The 16,810-nt window shown below is 44.1% G+C and overlaps 2 protein-coding genes across 12 annotated transcripts in view; one reads left to right on the forward strand and one right to left on the reverse strand.

Annotated features, from left to right (window-relative positions):
- Window positions 1-7,333, forward strand: part of Cul1 (cullin 1) — a 66,013-nt gene extending 58,680 nt beyond the window's left edge. For 2 of the 3 annotated variants that reach the window (XM_085683625.2, XM_085683624.2), the window contains exon 22: window positions 745-1,257. In XM_085683625.2, the coding sequence (XP_085539751.1) occupies window positions 745-825 (81 nt within the window). In that variant the 3' untranslated portion in view covers window positions 826-1,257. Of the gene's footprint in view, window positions 1-744; window positions 1,258-6,409 lie in introns of those variants that run through there. The other variant, XM_087901640.1, reaches the window with a different exon arrangement.
- A 1,229-nt stretch (window positions 7,334-8,562) lies between these two features.
- Window positions 8,563-16,810, reverse strand: part of Ezh2 (enhancer of zeste 2 polycomb repressive complex 2 subunit) — a 35,848-nt gene continuing 27,600 nt past the window's right edge. For 4 of the 9 annotated variants that reach the window (XM_085683723.2, XM_085683721.2, XM_085683720.2 and 1 more), the window contains exons 10-19: window positions 15,794-15,963; window positions 15,157-15,251; window positions 14,049-14,089; window positions 13,518-13,643; window positions 12,372-12,550; window positions 12,133-12,228; window positions 11,090-11,171; window positions 10,216-10,296; window positions 9,967-10,051; window positions 8,563-8,883 (exon numbers count right to left, since the gene is read on the reverse strand). In XM_085683723.2, the coding sequence (XP_085539849.1) occupies window positions 8,823-8,883; window positions 9,967-10,051; window positions 10,216-10,296; window positions 11,090-11,171; window positions 12,133-12,228; window positions 12,372-12,550; window positions 13,518-13,643; window positions 14,049-14,089; window positions 15,157-15,251; window positions 15,794-15,963 (1,016 nt within the window). In that variant the 3' untranslated portion in view covers window positions 8,563-8,822. Of the gene's footprint in view, window positions 8,884-9,805; window positions 9,876-9,966; window positions 10,052-10,215; window positions 10,297-11,089; window positions 11,172-12,132; window positions 12,229-12,371; window positions 12,551-13,517; window positions 13,644-14,048; window positions 14,090-15,156; window positions 15,252-15,793; window positions 15,964-16,810 lie in introns of all 9 variants that reach the window. The other 5 variants (XM_085683727.2, XM_085683726.2, XM_085683725.2 and 2 more) reach the window with 2 other exon arrangements.

A 16,810-nucleotide genomic window follows, 5' to 3' on the forward strand; every position in this document is an offset into this window, starting at 1 on the left:
TATAGAGAGGTGTATGGGTCATAAGTATACCTTTGTAGTGGACACCCTAATAAGGAAAAAGAAGTCGCGTGTCCTCCCCTATGCCTACATTTCTGTGGCAAGTGGTGAGCCATAATGCAGACTTGGCTGGTTTGCTCTCTAGGAAGTAGTGGAGAGAGGGTGCTCTCTGCCATACTGCTGAGAGCCTGCTGGCAGTAGGAGGGCCAGGTTGTGCATTATTAGGAAAGGCTTGTTTGTTTCTGCTGTTGTGCGGGGGTTGTGATGTATGAATATACTACCCTGTATCTAGGGCACTGATGTTCCCATCTGCCTAGTTTCTGCTGGCCATAATCGGCAGGTCTTTCCTTTTCTGAACTACTTGAGTAAGCCTCAACCATTGCAGAGCCTCAAAGGGTGAAAGTAGATGGTGACTCCTCAACAGTCAAGAGGCCCAAAATATCTGAGGAACCTTTTAGCACAATGCTAGTATGTCCTTCAGGTCCTGCTTCAGTGAAGGCACAGAACCTGGCTGTAGCCTAGTGTGCTGCAGCCCTTGCCTTCCCGCCTAGGGCAACAGATAGGGGCTGTACTGGCTGTCTTAGCGGAGTTACTGAAGAACTGCATGCAGGAAACGGTGAGGTTCCACCTAAGCAGACAGGTGAATTTGCTCCCTGCTGAGCTCAATGGAGGGTGGCACCTCTGTCCTGATGGCTATTTGTGTTTCTTCCCCCCTTCACTCCCTCTTCCTCCTAAAATAATGCCTAGAAATGCATTGATATTCTCATCGAAAAGGAATATTTGGAGCGAGTCGATGGTGAGAAGGACACCTACAGTTACTTGGCCTAACCCTTCTTAAAGGGTCTGCGACCCACAGCATATAGTTCCAGTGACTAGAATGGAAACAACACAAGTTCATAGCAGCCAGCCTGCCGCCATTTGGACCTCCCTTTTTAAAGCTGAGACCACGGTTCCACCAGCTGGTCTCAGGCTACAGCCGGACTGCTCAGGACTGACACATTTCAGTCTGTAAACAGACGCCAACGCCATTTTCCCTAACTTACGGACCGAGGGGAACCGAACCTTCCATGCTGAGGCTGCATGCTACTGCACTTAAGTCAATACATTGGCTCCCTGGTTACCGCTGTCGTCTGAGGCAGCACATGAGAGCGGGTCTGAATGGACCCACGTGTAATCTGCTATGGAAACCATTTGTATAGTGTGTTTCATTTTTTAACGTGTGAAAATAAAGAAAATTAAAGGATTTCTGTACAAGTTGCATTTGGCTTTAAGTTTTACTAATTTCTATATGTAAATAAAAGATTTAATGATTGTGCAAGTGTATATCCCCAGTGTCTTCCTGGAATCCAAAAGAGCTGCATTCTTTGGATTGAAAATGAAGATCTTAATTTTTAAGGCCCCTGATCTTTTTGGGCACTGACCCTTTTTCTAAGATTTTCTCAGTGCCACGAGAGCTGTGACCCCAGATTGCTACTACTGAGCAGCGGGGCTAAGTGAACACTGACACCGGTGTAGGAGCTGGGCTTGGAATACAGAAGTGGAACCAACATAGGCGTATGGCCTCCTGGTCTCCTGTTCCACAGTACTGAGGTGGCAATTCTCCTCTGTAAGGCTACTGTGAAGTCAAAGCATCTGAATTATTGTAAACTCCTTGGGTCAACAGGGAGGATGCTCAGCCAGTTGCACTTCTGCATGAGAACTGAGAATCTCATCTCGGGTACCTCCTAGTGAAGCTTTTCCAAGGAGGCTGCCATATTCACCCCAGGGTGTCTTCTGAAGGAGGGCCCAGGCCAAGGTTCAAGGCTCTCTCTCATCCTCCTCAGATCCAGCCCAGTCCAAGGGACTTCCTCAGACCCAGGAGCTCTGCCACAAGGCACTGCATTAACCTTTGTCCCCAGTCTCCATTTCCTGGCCAGAGGGTGAGAGGAACACAGAGGAGGGACTGGAATCTTCTGTCTCGCACTGTGCTCTTGGTTTCATTCTTCTCATACAAGGATGCCTTAGGGGTTCTTAAGCAGTAGCTTAGCCACCCTTTCTATGCTAAAGTCTAAGCAAGTAGCTCAGAATAGCCTGGCACTGAATGCATTCAAGTTCCCATGTTTCAATTTTGGATAGAAGACACAGTTGTGGTTATCAATCCCTGTCTTGCAGGTTAGGCAAGTTCTGTACCACTGAGCCATGTTGTTAGCCCTTCACTTTAAGATTGGTATCCCAGTCTGGCCTGAAACTCATGATCCTGCCTGTCTCCCTAGTGCTAGGGATTACAGGCCTGCTCTATCATACCCCATCCCTCCATGCCTTTTAGTATGTCTACTTTTAAACAGTCTAAGATAAGCCAGGTAAAAGCAAGCGAGCCAGCCACCCCATTCATTCATTACCTTCCCTCCACTCTAAAGGCCCCAGGGCTCCACAGACGCGGCTTGAAAACTCCCCTACTAGTTTACAAACTGAATGATGTTCACGGCTTGCTTGCCCTTCTTGTTTTTATGTCTTGAGACAAACATGCTCTAAAAAACACCATGAACCCACTTAAGAGGGGATGTGGTGGCGCACACCTTTAATCCTAACGCTCAAGAGGCAGAGGCAGTCTACAGAGCCAATTCCAGGACAGCTAAGGCTACGCACGGAGAAACCCTGTCTCCAAAAAAAAAAAAAAAAATTAAAACTGCACCATTGGCTGGGCTCGGGTGGGCTCAACCTCAATCTTAGATTGCTGGTTACGAACAGGGTGAGTTCATTTAGCTTCCTGCTCTGCTGCGGGCCTGACCCCCCCACCCTGGTGGACTCTTACCCTTTTAGAACTATAAACCCAAATAAGCTCTCTGCTATAAGTCACAGTAAGGGTTAAATAACTAATACATTTACCTTTTGAGGCTATAGGGAGCCGGCAGGAGAGCTCTAAATTCAAGGCCAGCCTGGTCTACATAGCAAGTGTTAGGTTAGCCAAGGCTACATAGGAGACCCTATCTCCCCACCCCACCCCAAATAAACCCAAAAAAACAAAGTCTACTGTTAGGTCAAAAGGAAACTCCAATTTCCAAACTCCAAAAGGCATTCCAAATATCCAGAAATGAGCTTAACCTGAACTATAGTCAGGAGGGTTTCTAGCCCTTAGACAAAAGCCAGCGGCAGGAACTTGGGAAGCTGGTTCCCTCTATCAGGATGAGTCATTTCCCTTCTGGTGGAAGGGACATCTGCTCTCATGGTGGCCCTCAGGCTGCCTCACACCTGTCACACATTTCAAAGTCCAAGCTAACATCCTAGCCCTTCTCTTCCCTAAACTCCCTCCAGCTCCCGAGCTTCCCTCCCCACTGCTGTTACAATCCTGCTGTTTCCTCTCCTCTCCCTCCCTGCCTTTCCTCCTCTCCAGGGTCTCACTGTGTAGCCCTGGCTGGCCTGGAGCAACCCCAGCGCTATGGGGCCAGAGACAGAAAGGTCATTAGGGCTGCCCTTTACGTGTGAACTATTGGCTATGTGTAGGTTCTCAGGAATGAGGAATCACTCTTTAGTTGTGTGACCTACTACTGAGCTCAGAAGAGCTTGAAACTCAGTCCACACAGGTGGCTCAGGTTAATTGTGGTGGACTCGAGATTTTTATGAGTCAGGGTAAGGGTGGTCAGTATGCAAAACTACTGTTTAGGCTTGAACAAAAATGCAAGGTCTACACCCTCCTATGTGGAGGGTGTTTGTTCCCTGCTACACATGAACCTAGTGGTCTAAAGAGTTGGGCTTTTAATTTAAAACAGTTGACAGGGCTGGGGAAAATAGTCATTCCTTACTGACAGAGCTGGGGAAGGGTGATACCTGAGAAAACCAGGCAAGGGGTCACGGCATAGTGGGTCACTGCCTCTGTGGGAACTTGAAAACCTGCTCCAAAAAGGGATGAGAACAGTAGCTACTGAACCAGCAGGCTTCTGAAATTTAAACGTTTTACAGTGTTTATTCTGTACTGAACATCACTGCCTACTTTTCTTTTATAAACATAGACTTAGGATAAAAAAACATCAAATATGATGACATAGCTGTCAGGGTAACTGAGACTTTAATCTTTTCAGTTCCTGCAGCTCTCCAGACCAAATAACACCTTTGTCTAAGCACGTGAGCATGGAATTGTCTCTAATATGGCCCACACTGGAATCATTTATAACAAAGGGGAAAGTGGAAAAACAAGCTTGTTTTTCCAATTCTAGACAAAATTAAGAGAATGCTTAAGTTATTTCAGAATGTTCACATCCAGACTATCTCGATGACAACCTGTCAACAAACTAATCACATAATTTGTTAGTCTTCATAGCAGTGGCCAAACACTTGGGCAGATATTAAGTCAGACATGTAAAGGTTAGAGATAAGGTGATTTTTAGTACTGAAAAACAAGAAGTGCTTCTAGGTAAATACCTACTTTTAAATATAAACTATAGAATATCTTGGCTTGGCAGCAATGACATGGTGCTTTTCATGGTCATCGGTCTGGATGAGGTGTTGTGGACTGGTTTATCCGTGCATCAGCTCTGTGCCATACCCCACTATACATGAGCTTCAAGCTGACTAGATCTATCTAGAATTGAAGCTTCTCAAATGGAGCCAATGAGAGGGCTCAGTGGGTAAAAGCGCTTGCTGCCAAGCCTAACGGGTCCACAGTGTGGAAGAGCTCTGAGCCCTGTAAACAGTTCTATGACTTCTGCGCGCACACAGGCACACACTAAATCAAGATTAAAAGTAGGCTTCCATTTTGTTTTTAACAACGAAAAAGAGTTCCTGTAAATGGTTCCAGCACTTGAGAGGTGTAAAAGGAGCGGCGGGCTGCGTTCCGCCCAGATCCCGGCTAGCTTACCCTCAAAATAATTACACGGAAACTGTGTTCATATAAACACTGTCTGGCCCGTTATCTGTAGCCTCTTACTGGCTAACTCTCACATCTTGACTAACCCATTTCTATAATCTGTATGTCACCACGAGGTCGTGGCTTACCGGCATGAGTCTGTGCCATTTTAAAACGCTGATTCCTGGGCCTTGCCACCAGTGCAATCTCCAGCTATGGAGCATTTCTGGGCCCAGATGTTTGTGTGCTCACTCTGGGCCGGAAATAAAGTAACTGAGACCATGCCCATGTCTGGGCTCTTCCTGCGTAAGTAGGCAGCGGGATCAGGTCTACCAGAAATGGTGGTTTTAAAATACCAGACAGAGGGCTGGAGAGATGGCTCAGAGGTTAAGAGCACCGGCAGCTCTTCCAGAGGTCCTGAGTTCAATTCCCAGCAACCACATGGTGGCTCACAACCATCTGTAATGAGGTCTGGTGCCCTCTTCTGGCATGCGGTTATACATGGAGACAGAATGTTGTATACATAATAAATAAATAAATCTTTTAAAAAAAAAATAAAATAAAATACCAGACAGAGCTTTTTAATTGAGCATTTGGTGTAAAGTGCTAAAAATTTGTTTGATGGCAACTAGACTCGCTCTGTGCCTAAAAGGGGGTCAATGTGTGCTGCGGCTCAGAGGCACGAGTGACTCCGCCATGTTGGGCTGGGCGGGGCAAGCCCCACAATACCTGTTTTTGACCTAGGAACATCACAGCTTAAAGTTAATGCCTTTAAAAAAAGGATAAAGTCTTTAAAGAGAGAGTACAGATAGTTGTATATTAAAAGAAATAAACAAAAATAAGCCATGTAAAAATGAAAAATCCAGAGTTTAGATTCTGTATATTGTATTTTCTCTGAATTTTTTGACTGTGAGAGACATTTCATTATATGGGCTGCCAAGCTAAACTAGAATGGATATCATAAGGGTATTATGACTTCAGAATTTGGGTCTAAGGACATGATGCTTTGGAAAGGAGGTTCTTCTTTTGTTCTCACAGAGCATGAGACCCTGTGGATTGCTTCTCTCCCAATATGGTATGATAGACCACACCGCCCTGAAAGGTTACTGTGAACACCCTCAAAAAATTACTTCATTCAACTGCCAACTGAGATGAACCTAGCACACAGGTTTTATTGTGAAAGCCCCGATTAACAGCACCCCTATACAGCAGGAAAATTTGGAGAGAAATAACTACGTCCATATTCCCAGATATTGTTTATAAATGTTCTTTTACACTTAAAGGGGGATACGATATAGGTATGAATAATTTGCATTGGTATAAATCTTGATTTATTGATACAAGTTTAAGGTCAATTTTGTTATATGTATATATATTTCTGATATTGACCAAGGTATTGTGATTGTAGCTCACTTAAAAATGATGTATAATTAGGAAATATAGGTTGTTAATGGATAATCATCAATAATAGTCAAGCTTGTAGTCATGTTAGTTAGATTTTCTAGATATGTAGAGATATATTTCAGTTAAATAGGCATTCTTCATATCTTTCAAAGACTACAGAATATGGCATTTAATGTTTTAATAACTTAGGGCTTTTCATGACAATGAGACACATCTGCTCCTGGCAGCACCAATCTACTTCAAGAGGAAGATGGGCATCGAAAAGGCTTCTTATGGAGTTTGATAGTCATTTGGGCAAGAAACTGCTCTTGCCTGGACTGTTGTATAAACTGGACACAGAGAACCCACAGGGAGAGGACTGCTGAACTTGCCTAAAGGTGAGATGGTCTTTCAGGGTTCCTGATTCGTGAAAGAGTCTGAGAGACATTCTGCAGGATACAAAAGTAATTGATTGAACTGTCTTTGGAATTTCCTGCTTCATGGAAATGTCTGCTGGATACTATGGGCCTGTAGGCTGAAGATGGATGCACCAACAGTAAGAGGAACTTTGGGTGACTATCCAGGCAGCAAGATGTCTCTGTCATTTCTAGAGTTTTGGGAGTTGCTTACTTCTTGTTTACTTAAGTAATATTATATCCTTCTGGAGTCTTTGATGGAGTTGAAAATGGTTATAGTTTTCCTTAGTTATGATAAAAGATAAAATAGATCTAAATATTGTTAACTGCAATTCTTGCTTTATAAGTGTTTTGCTATATGTAATTTTACTATGTTAAAGTTAAAGCCTTTTTCGTTTAAACAGAAAAAGGGGAAATGATATAGGTGGGTCTTCTTTCTATGTGTTGCCTTCATTGGTTAATTAATAAAGAAACTGCTTGGCCTAATAGGTCAGAACGTAGGTGGGTGGAGTAGACTGAACAGAATGCAGGGAGAAAAGAAGCAGAGTCAAGCAGACACCATGATTCCCCTTCCCGAGACGGAGGGACGCTGGCTAGACTCATGCCAGTAAGCCACGACCTCGTGGTGACATACAGATTATTAGAAATGGGTTAGTCAAGATGTGAGAGTTAGCCAATAAGAGGCTACAAATAACAGGCCAGGCAGTGTTTAAATGAACACAGTTTCCGTGTAATTATTTCGGGTAAAGCTAGGCGGGAGCCAGGCAGCGGGAAATGGCCTGCCACTCCTTCATGTTACAGAGAAGTAGGTTCAAGAGGTCAAGGTTATTCTCAGCTACACAGCAAGTTTCAGGCCAGCCTGGACTTTACACAAGTTCTGCAAACTACTCTCTACTAATAAGACTTGCCACATCAGGAGCTCTTCTATCTGAACCCTTCATTCTGACCGTTGACATCTGGAGATGAGAACCATGGCCAGGTGAGCTACGTCAGTAGATACTATTGATCCCAGGCACTCTCTGGGGACCCTGAACATATATGATACTAAACAGATGTGCTCCGTTTGCCTGTTTGAACAAGGCAGGCCATTAAGTTATCTAAAGAAATTGCCTAAAAGAAGGTGTTATCCACCTCAGCAGCTAAATATGGCTACCCACTTTGCTTCCATGCAAGTGCCAAGTGTAAAACAAGCAGCAGCCATGGGCAGTCACTGGAGTCCCTCCTGACCTACATCAATTCAAGCTGCAGTGCCTTATGAATTGATATGATCAGAAACGATCTTGGAAATTAATAAAGCAAGTTTTAGTATATGTGAAAGTGAAGGTTTTAAAAATAGCTTTATAACTAGAAGGCATATCTAACTCTAGAAAATGTCACTTGGTATTAGGTTATGAACCAGAGGGCTGACTGAGCTGTGGTGAACACCTCCACACTGAAGCTGTAGCAGTCACCCTGCTGCTTTCACGAACTGTCAAGGAAGTTCCGGTCCCCAGCAGGGATTTGGAGGGGGCTATTTTAAGTCCCTTGGAGGTTTAAACTATGACTAGATTATTGATGTGTGTCTTCTGTCTTCTGAGACCATTTCACCAGGCAGCCCAGGCTAGGTTTGGGAACTTACCTGCCTGCCAGCATCTATAACCATGTCTGAACTATAGAACTTAAGCTGTATATGTTCATCTGGACAGCAGGTCTGGAGGGTGAACAGCTTTCCCTGAGGTACAAACCATCTGCTGAGTCACTTTCCTTGCTGACTGTCCAGAACCCACAGTGCAGTTCACTCAAGACTAAAAGACAACGGTAACACTGTATCTAAGAAGTGCTATGCCGGAATGTTCATTAGTTACTAAAGATTCATGGACAACTGGAAAACCAAAGCTCCTAAGTTTTTCCACTGCATGTAGTCTTTCTGGAATAAGCTGGTGACGCTCTATGACAAGCAACTCAACAACAAGTTCAAGTATTCTTTATTCAAAGTTGAAAAATGTACCACACTGCATTATTGCAAAAATTCACTGGTACAAAACACTTTGCAGCTGGTGAGAAGGCAATAAAAAGTCGATTTTAAACTCATGACTATAAATTACTGTTACAGTACTTTGCAAATTCAGAATTTCAAACTGCATTTTCTTTTTCTAAATTGCCCACAGTACTCAAGGTTCCTGAAGCTAAGGCAGCTGTTTCAGAGAGGAGGGGAAGAGGTAGAGGTGTCAAGGGATTTCCATTTCTCTTTCGATGCCCACATACTTGAGGGCATCAGCCTGGCTGTATCTGAAACGACATGAACAGGAAATGACTACTGTCCAATATTAGGAAGACCAAGCCTGCTGATGTGGAGAATTACGTCCCTAAAAACACACACTCCCCACCCCACTACACAACTGTAGGCATGAAGGGAAGCATGCATCCGCCACTGATCACTACTAGTAGAGAATGCCTGTGCCAGAAGCACCCCAGCCCTCCCTGTGCCCTGCAGCACTCTGCTCTGAACCAACTCCACATTGTGATGTTTGGGTCTAATACTGAGAAGGCAAAATCATGATTTGGAAAGAGTGGCTAGTGCCAAAGAGCAACCCCAATGGCTGTGCTGAGTCGGAGAATAGGTGCCAAGACGGGCACTAAGGAAGCTGGACAGCTTTGCCTGTCTGACCCTGGCCTGCTCGTAGTGACCTCCCCACGAGGACCCTATTTCAGTCACCAGATGTCACCTAATTCCCTCCAGCTATACACCATTATGTGCTAGAACTAGGCACACACAGGACCCCATTGCAGCAACTTAAGCTTCTTGGTGGGGCGGACATTCAGCCACAAGAATTCTCTAACTAGAAATCTTTTCCTGATCGCCTTAAATAACTGTTTCGTCAGGTTTGCCCCACAGCCCGGTGGACGGCACTGCCAGCCTCCTCCTGCCAGTGCAGCTCTACACTCAGCTCTACTGTCAGCGTCCCCAGAGAGAACCCAGTGACCAGTGACTGGGTAGCACACGCTAACAATCCCACCCATAAAGACATACAAACTGCATCAGCGAGAAAGGGTGCTGTAGAATACAGATGTGCCGTGAGACACCACAAACCCAGGGGTCACAGCAGGTGCTAAGTGCAGGTTTCGGCATGGGGTTTGTTATTTTTTTGTTTTTTTTCAAATAAGCATTGTATAATCAACACATGAGAACCTACATTGAGGGAACATATACCTCTCTACTGGTGCCCACAGCAAACAGGGACTCCAGTTAAAAGAATGCCCCTTCCATTGACGGTGTAGATCTGGTAAAGAACGTAAAACCAGCCTTTTACGTCAGCCCTCAGTACAGAAAGGGAAAGCCCATAGATTATACTAAAAGTGTATTTTACCAACCTGTAATCAAAAAACAGCTCTTCACCAGTCTGGATGGCTCTCTTAGCAAAGATGCCTATCCTGTGGTCACCGTTCACCATCATAACTGGAAAGAGAAACATGGGGGCTCGTAGTGAGCATGAGGACAGGCCATGGGACCCCGACTGTTCACGCAAGGGCCCCAGAGTACTGAAGTGTGCTACCACTTGGTTAAAAAAAAAAAAAAGGAATTTTTTTCATGAAATTGGCAATTCCAACTTAAAAGCTTACCTTTTGCATAGCAGTTTGGATTTACGGAATGATTAGCAAAACGAATTTTGTTGCCCTTGCGGGTTGCGTCCACCACAAAATCTAAAAGGAAAAACCAATCCAGTGAGTAGTTTCAATCATGGATCAGCTATTTTAGGAGGAGTTCTTCGGGATTCCACTTCAAAAGCAAATAATACATTCAATTTCATTCAATATGAAATGACATTTGGAAGAAAATGCTATTCTAGATTAAAATGAATCTCTGGTTGTTAAATATGGCTCTCAAATGCCATGACTTCTCAATTATATATTGCTGAGCAAAACATGCTTTAAAAATGTGGTCCTGTCAAATTTCTCTGAACATCAACAAGTAGACATATTAACATTTAAGATTACAATATTTCTACAGAACATTTTCATTAAAAAACAAAACAAAACCGTTCTATTAGTCCAGCTGTAAGTTTCTCTGAATATCAGTACTGCGTACACACATTTTCACAGATCAAGCTGCTGCCTTCCTCACAACCTGTGGGCAGCATCCTGGGCCACGGGTGCTTCCCCAAATGTGCCTGTCTCCCAGGTCAGAGGCACTGACTGAGAATGGTGCTGAACTACACAGACCCCAAGTCCCAGGGAACATGCGGCAAGCCACATCAGTGGGAGACACAATGTCCCCTCACAGCCAGAGACTGTGGCAGTGGCTGGGACTCGGTTTCCTGCAAACACAGCCCTTCTACTTAATGGGGACTTCCCCTGTCCTCACACAGCCCCGAGCCCAGGTCTGGGGATAAGAAATTCCAGGAGCTGCTTCTGTGGACAGATGCCTCATTCCCAGCATCCTGCTGACCTCAACCAGCAATCAGATCCCAAATCAATTCCAAAGCTCAGAACATACCATTGTTCAAGTTGAACAGGAAGCTGCACATATATTTGTCATACACTTTCCCTCTTCTGTCTGCTTCATCCTGAGAAATGATCTAAAAGGAAGAAGATGCAGGAAGAAATTGTTCACACCTGTTAGGACACGAGAGAGCCAGCATTTGGTCCCTCTTCAAGGGGTCACAGTAGCCAAATTCTCTTCCCTTTTTAGGAATGTACAATAGTAGAGAATTTTTAAATTTCATTACATTTTATTTATTAATTTATGGGGAAAGCAACTGTGCGCCCATGCCCCAGTATGTGTGAAGGTCAAAAGACAACCTGTGGAATCATTACTCTCCTTCCACCCTGTGAGTCCTAGGAACTAAGGCCAACCTGGCACAGTACCTTTACCCACTCAACTGTCAAAAATGACTTGTTGCTTTTTGTGTTTCAACACAGGATTTCTCTGTGGAGTTTTTGGAGCCTATCCTGGAACTTGCTCTGTAGACCAGGCTAGCTTCAAACTCACAGACATCCGCCTGCCTCTGCATTCTGAGTGGTGGGATTAAAGGCGCGCGCCACCACTGTCTGACACCAAAATAACATTTCTAAGAATTCCAAATCAGAGATTTCTAAGTCCTAAACGATAGGCCCAGAGAAAATGACAGCACTGTCTTTCTGCTGAGTAAAAAAACAAAACAAAATAAAACAAAACAAAAATGCAAACTGTGACTTTCAGAAGCTATCTTACAACCTTTCCCCCAGCCCTACAACTAAAACGGCCGAGTTAGTAATGCTGTTGTTTCTGGGTCCCCATTAGCTCATCTGCCAATTAAGTAGGACCAATTTCACACAGCAAAGCTCTTGTTCTCAAGTCCCTATCTCCAGGTAATAAAAGCCAAACATGACAAGAACTAAACCAATCTAGCTAGTTACTATGCAAACCAAGTCTACAAGCAAGCCTGGGTTAAAGGGTGTTTAATACCAGTTCATTCTAATACGGACTGTCCAGTGAAATCTACCAAGACGATGCAAGCTGCTGCTATAGACAAAACCACTGCGTTATGATTGTCTTACCTCTCCACAATACTCTGAGATGAATTCATTTTTCTGTACAGGATCTTTGATAAAGATCCCCCAGCCTGCGACATCAGACGGGGCCAGCAGTAAGTGCTAGAAAACAAGCACAGTCACACGTGAGACGGCACGGCAGGCAGACGAGCAGGCCGAGGTCTCTCTGCCTCCCGAGTGCTGGGATTAAAGGTGCGCACCACCGCCACTGGGTGACACAACTTTTCATCATGACTGTCATTTACCTTTTTAGAGCCCCGCTGAATACTGCAGTTCTTGCAGGACACATTTTTACTGTCCCAGTGGTCGGCAGCTCCACAGGTGAGACAGAGGTCAGGGTCACACTCTCGGACAGCCAGGTAGCATGGACACTGCTTGGTGTTGCACTGAGCTTTGCACCGGCATCCAGGAAAGCGGTTTTGACCTTCAGGGATAAATTTCATCACCATCACCACCATATGCAGCAATCATCACCTTATACAATCCTTTATAGGAACGTAGCCAATGTCTTGCTGAGCACATGAATCCTCACAGCCTCCCCTTACTATTGCACTGTAGGGATGAGGAAATGGAGCAGCAAATGTGAAGCTGCTAGGACTGGGACGAGCACTGCTGGGTTCTGTCGTCCATGTTATAACTGTGCCATGGCACATGAATCTAAGTTCTATGATTAAATAGGTGAAGGGAGGTCTTGGACTGAATGGTATTCATGGCCCTTGACCATTCCAATAAGCCAGCAGTTCTCAACCTGTCGGTCAAAACCCCTTTGGCAAACTTCCATCTCCAAAAATAGTAACATTATGGTGGTTCATAACAATAACAAAAATACAATTATGAGGTAGCAACAAGAATAATTTTATGGCTTTGGGTCACCACAACATGAGGAACTGTATTAAAAGTTCGCAGCATTAGGAAGGCTGAGAACCAGTGTAATAAACCGTATTTCTCATCCATCCCCTGCTATTCAAATTCCTTGTACAGCATCGTTAAGTGAGTCTAAACACCTACTGCCCATATGCTACTTTCCTTTACTCTGAAAACTAAAGCTCTAACTCACTCCTCTGATGCCCACAAAAGGCCTGGGTAGATTGTCCTTACAGTCTATGTCACTTTACTGTAATTCAAAGGACCAAAGAAAAGAACAGACAAATCCAATCCATTACTACAACTCTGCCTAACTCGTGTGTACACACACACTCACATTGCCCAAAAGGCTGACTAGACATTAGCACATAAAGGCTCAATGAATACTTGTAAACTAAGTAGCTTTCCTATAGTAAGCTATAAGAGAGCACTCCCAGTCCTGAGGTCTTAATTTAATCACCATTTCAGTTGCTGACCAAAGGCCTATTCAATTCTCATGCAATTGCACCAAAGCAACAAATACTTACACTCTGAACTACATTGACAAAACTTTTCACAAAAATTTTGTGCTATCACACAAGGGCACGAACTGTCACAAGGCTGTCGTGGATGGTCACAGGGTTGATAGTTGTAAACATGGTTAGAGGAGCCGTCTGAGTAAAGATAACAGCACGCAGCCAATGAATCCAGGGAGATGGGAAATGATCATCACAATTAACAAGACATTCTTCCCCAGTACCTCTGGAACGTCCTTCACTGGCTGCCTTCACTGAAAGACACACAGTCCTGCGGGGAAAAAAATCACCTCCCACCCCCCAAGTGCTTAAACCCCTGCCAAGGGCTGCTTCTCTGGTCTCACTACCTCACTCCATCCGACTCATCTCACTTCCTGAACAGCAGTAACTGGGGAGCAACAGACACATTTCATTTAAATTCATTTGCTAAGTAGAAGTCAATTAAATCAGAATAACCAAAACTTCAATCCAGTTTCTATTCTAAACCAATTACAACAAACCAAGTTTTAGGCTAATAATGAAGTTAAATGGGAAGATGCTGACCCTTTTTAAGTTGTATCTTTCTGCAGTGTGCAGCCCACAACCTGCAAAAAAAAAAAGAAAAAGAAACTTCTGTGTGAAAGTGCAAGAACAACCGACTACAAATTCACCCAAGCCCTGTTTAAGTGAAGCTGTCTGTGTAATGAACGCAGCAGTGCCGAAAAGCCACGATGCGCCCGACAGTATCACTCTCTGCTGACTTTTCAGCTCAGACTGACCTGGGAAGCAGCTCAGGCTGCTGTGCCCAAAACCCTGGCAAGAAAGCACTTGTCCATGCTGCCTATAAGACTATGGAGGCCTTATGCACATCTACTGACTTAGTCTTGTCTGAATTACATGGATATTGGTATTTTCCATAATTTCGGCATCATTAACCATCCAACTGAACTGCATGGTAAGAAATTGTTCAACCAAAAATTTAGAAGCATCTAGTAAAGCCTAAATTCCTGTTCCCATGGGAAAATCTCTCTAAAGTTTTAAATGATTTACAATGGCAGTGAAATACATACAATATGGGCCTATATAGAATTTTTGAAGCATAACCTAACTGCTCCCGTACTTACTCAACTACATTTTCATTTTAAAAAACAGTAGGTTGGGGAGGGGGTGTTCCAGTCATAGTTTCCCTGGCTCTACCTTTACAAAAGCATCCTGTACATTTATTCACAGTAAGTCTTTATGTGAGGCAATAGGCACAGACTTGGAGGAAGCTCACTTTAAACACTTTAAACATGTAGTGTGTAATGGCACGGTACAAAAACCCGGGTTCCTAGAGGAAGACACTCCAAACACTGGCCCAGAGAGCACAGGAGGAACACACCTTACAACATTCCCTACCAAATGGCTAAAGGAACTGTTTGTGTAGTATGTAGTGCAATATGTCTTTCTCAACCAAAATCCAATATGGTAACCAAAATTTTTATGACTTGATATAGCAAGTATACTGAAGTGAGCACATATAAAAAGTCACAGCAGCCATGAGAGAGCAATGAGGTTTCTCTAGTTCTATGTCTGAGGGCAGTGTAAAGATTTTTCAGAATCATTCAAGTGAGAACGGACTCCTGTTCTTGGGAGAAGCCCGGCAGCAGCAATGGCTCCTCAGCAGACTCACCGGTGTTTTCTTTTCTTCTTTCTTGGTGGAGTATCCACGTCCTCAGTGGGGACAGGCGCTATGACACTGGACTCTCTGACTCTGAACTCATACACCTAGGTGAGAGGCAGAGCGACATGAGCAGCCATTCCATGCCTTTGTATACTGGGAAAATGTTCGTCTCTCTCGCGACGGTGCCAGGTATATAGATACACAGTAGAAATCACTGCTGTCCATCACATTGGGAGCATAGCTAAATTTAGAGTCTGGTCAAATTTCAATTCTGTCTATTTAGATCTACCACATTCAAATTAAATTCTAAACTGGGGAAATTCAGAAACTTAGCTAAAGAATACTACTGTTTTAATTGGGGGGGGGGGCTCGAGACAGGGTTTCTCTGTAGCTTTGGAGCCTGTCCTGGAACTAGCTCTTGTAGACCAGGCTGGCCTCAAACTCACAAAGATCCGCCTGCCTCTGCCTCCCGAGTGCTGGGATTAAAGGCATGCGCCACCACCGCCCGGCCTGTTTTAATTTTCTTAAGGGAAGGAGAGAAATAATTCTTTTCAGAAGATGAACAGAATGAATTAAGACACTCCAAGTCTGAACAATGAGCACCTAGTATCCCTGTACTTAAATCTCTTTGAACACACATGCTTACCTGTCTACATGTTTTGGTCCCAATTAGCCTAGCAATGGCGCAAAAATTATCGTAGTAAGTACCGATGAGCACTCTAAACATGGAGGCTTCAGCACCGCTCCACTCCACGTTCTCAGGAGGTTCAATATTTGGCTTCATCTTTATTGGTGTTTGACACCGAGAATTTGCTTCTACAAAACCAAATGTTAGCACTAGTCAAGGAATAATGACTAAGAGACTGGGAGATGAGTCAGTGGGTAAAAGCTCTTATCATGCCAGCACAAGGACCAGCCACATCAAAGTCAGACACATAGCACAAGCTATGTTATCCCAGCGCTCCTACAGGGAGATGAGAGAGACAGGAGACTCTCCAGCAGTGCACAGGTCAGGCTAGCCCAGAGAAGGCAGTGGAAAAGCAACCAGAAGATCTTAAGTAAGATGAAAGTGAGGACCCACCCAAGAGTTTATTCTCTGCCATTCATATGTACACCATGGCATGTACACATGTGTACACACACAATATGAACAAGCAAAAATCAAAATGAACAAGCAAAAATCGGGGTATGCTTAAGAAAAACACAAGGCACGTAATTGTATTTTAGAATTAAGTAAAGCTAGAAAGAATATCAGAAAGATCTTCATCCTCCCCCACAGAACCCATGAAATTCTGCTTCCTTTAACACAGACTTACCAAATAAACACATATGGGGTCTATTGTCATTCACAGTATTGTTCACAGAGTTGAAAGAACTAAAACTCAGTAAATAAAAGATAAACTCAGCAGCAGTATTTGTTTTCTCCCTACCAAAACTATGCATAGGTCCTCATTTCATCATGCTCCATCGAAGACAGATGGAACGGGAAGGGTCCAACAGCGAGAGCGAGGGTCAGACCTTCCTACTGGAAGACAAGGATGGCAGGAGGCAGTGGGGAGGGCGCAAACACGTCAGCCAGAGCACCGAGAGAACTCTCGGACTTAGCAATGGAAGGGGAGAGAGGTAAGAGCCTGGAGAGACGGCTCTATGGTTAGGGAGCATA

This window comes from Myodes glareolus, chromosome 25 (assembly GCF_982192425.1).
Source record: "Myodes glareolus chromosome 25, mMyoGla1.1, whole genome shotgun sequence".
Classification (NCBI taxonomy): Eukaryota; Metazoa; Chordata; class Mammalia; order Rodentia; family Cricetidae; genus Myodes; species Myodes glareolus.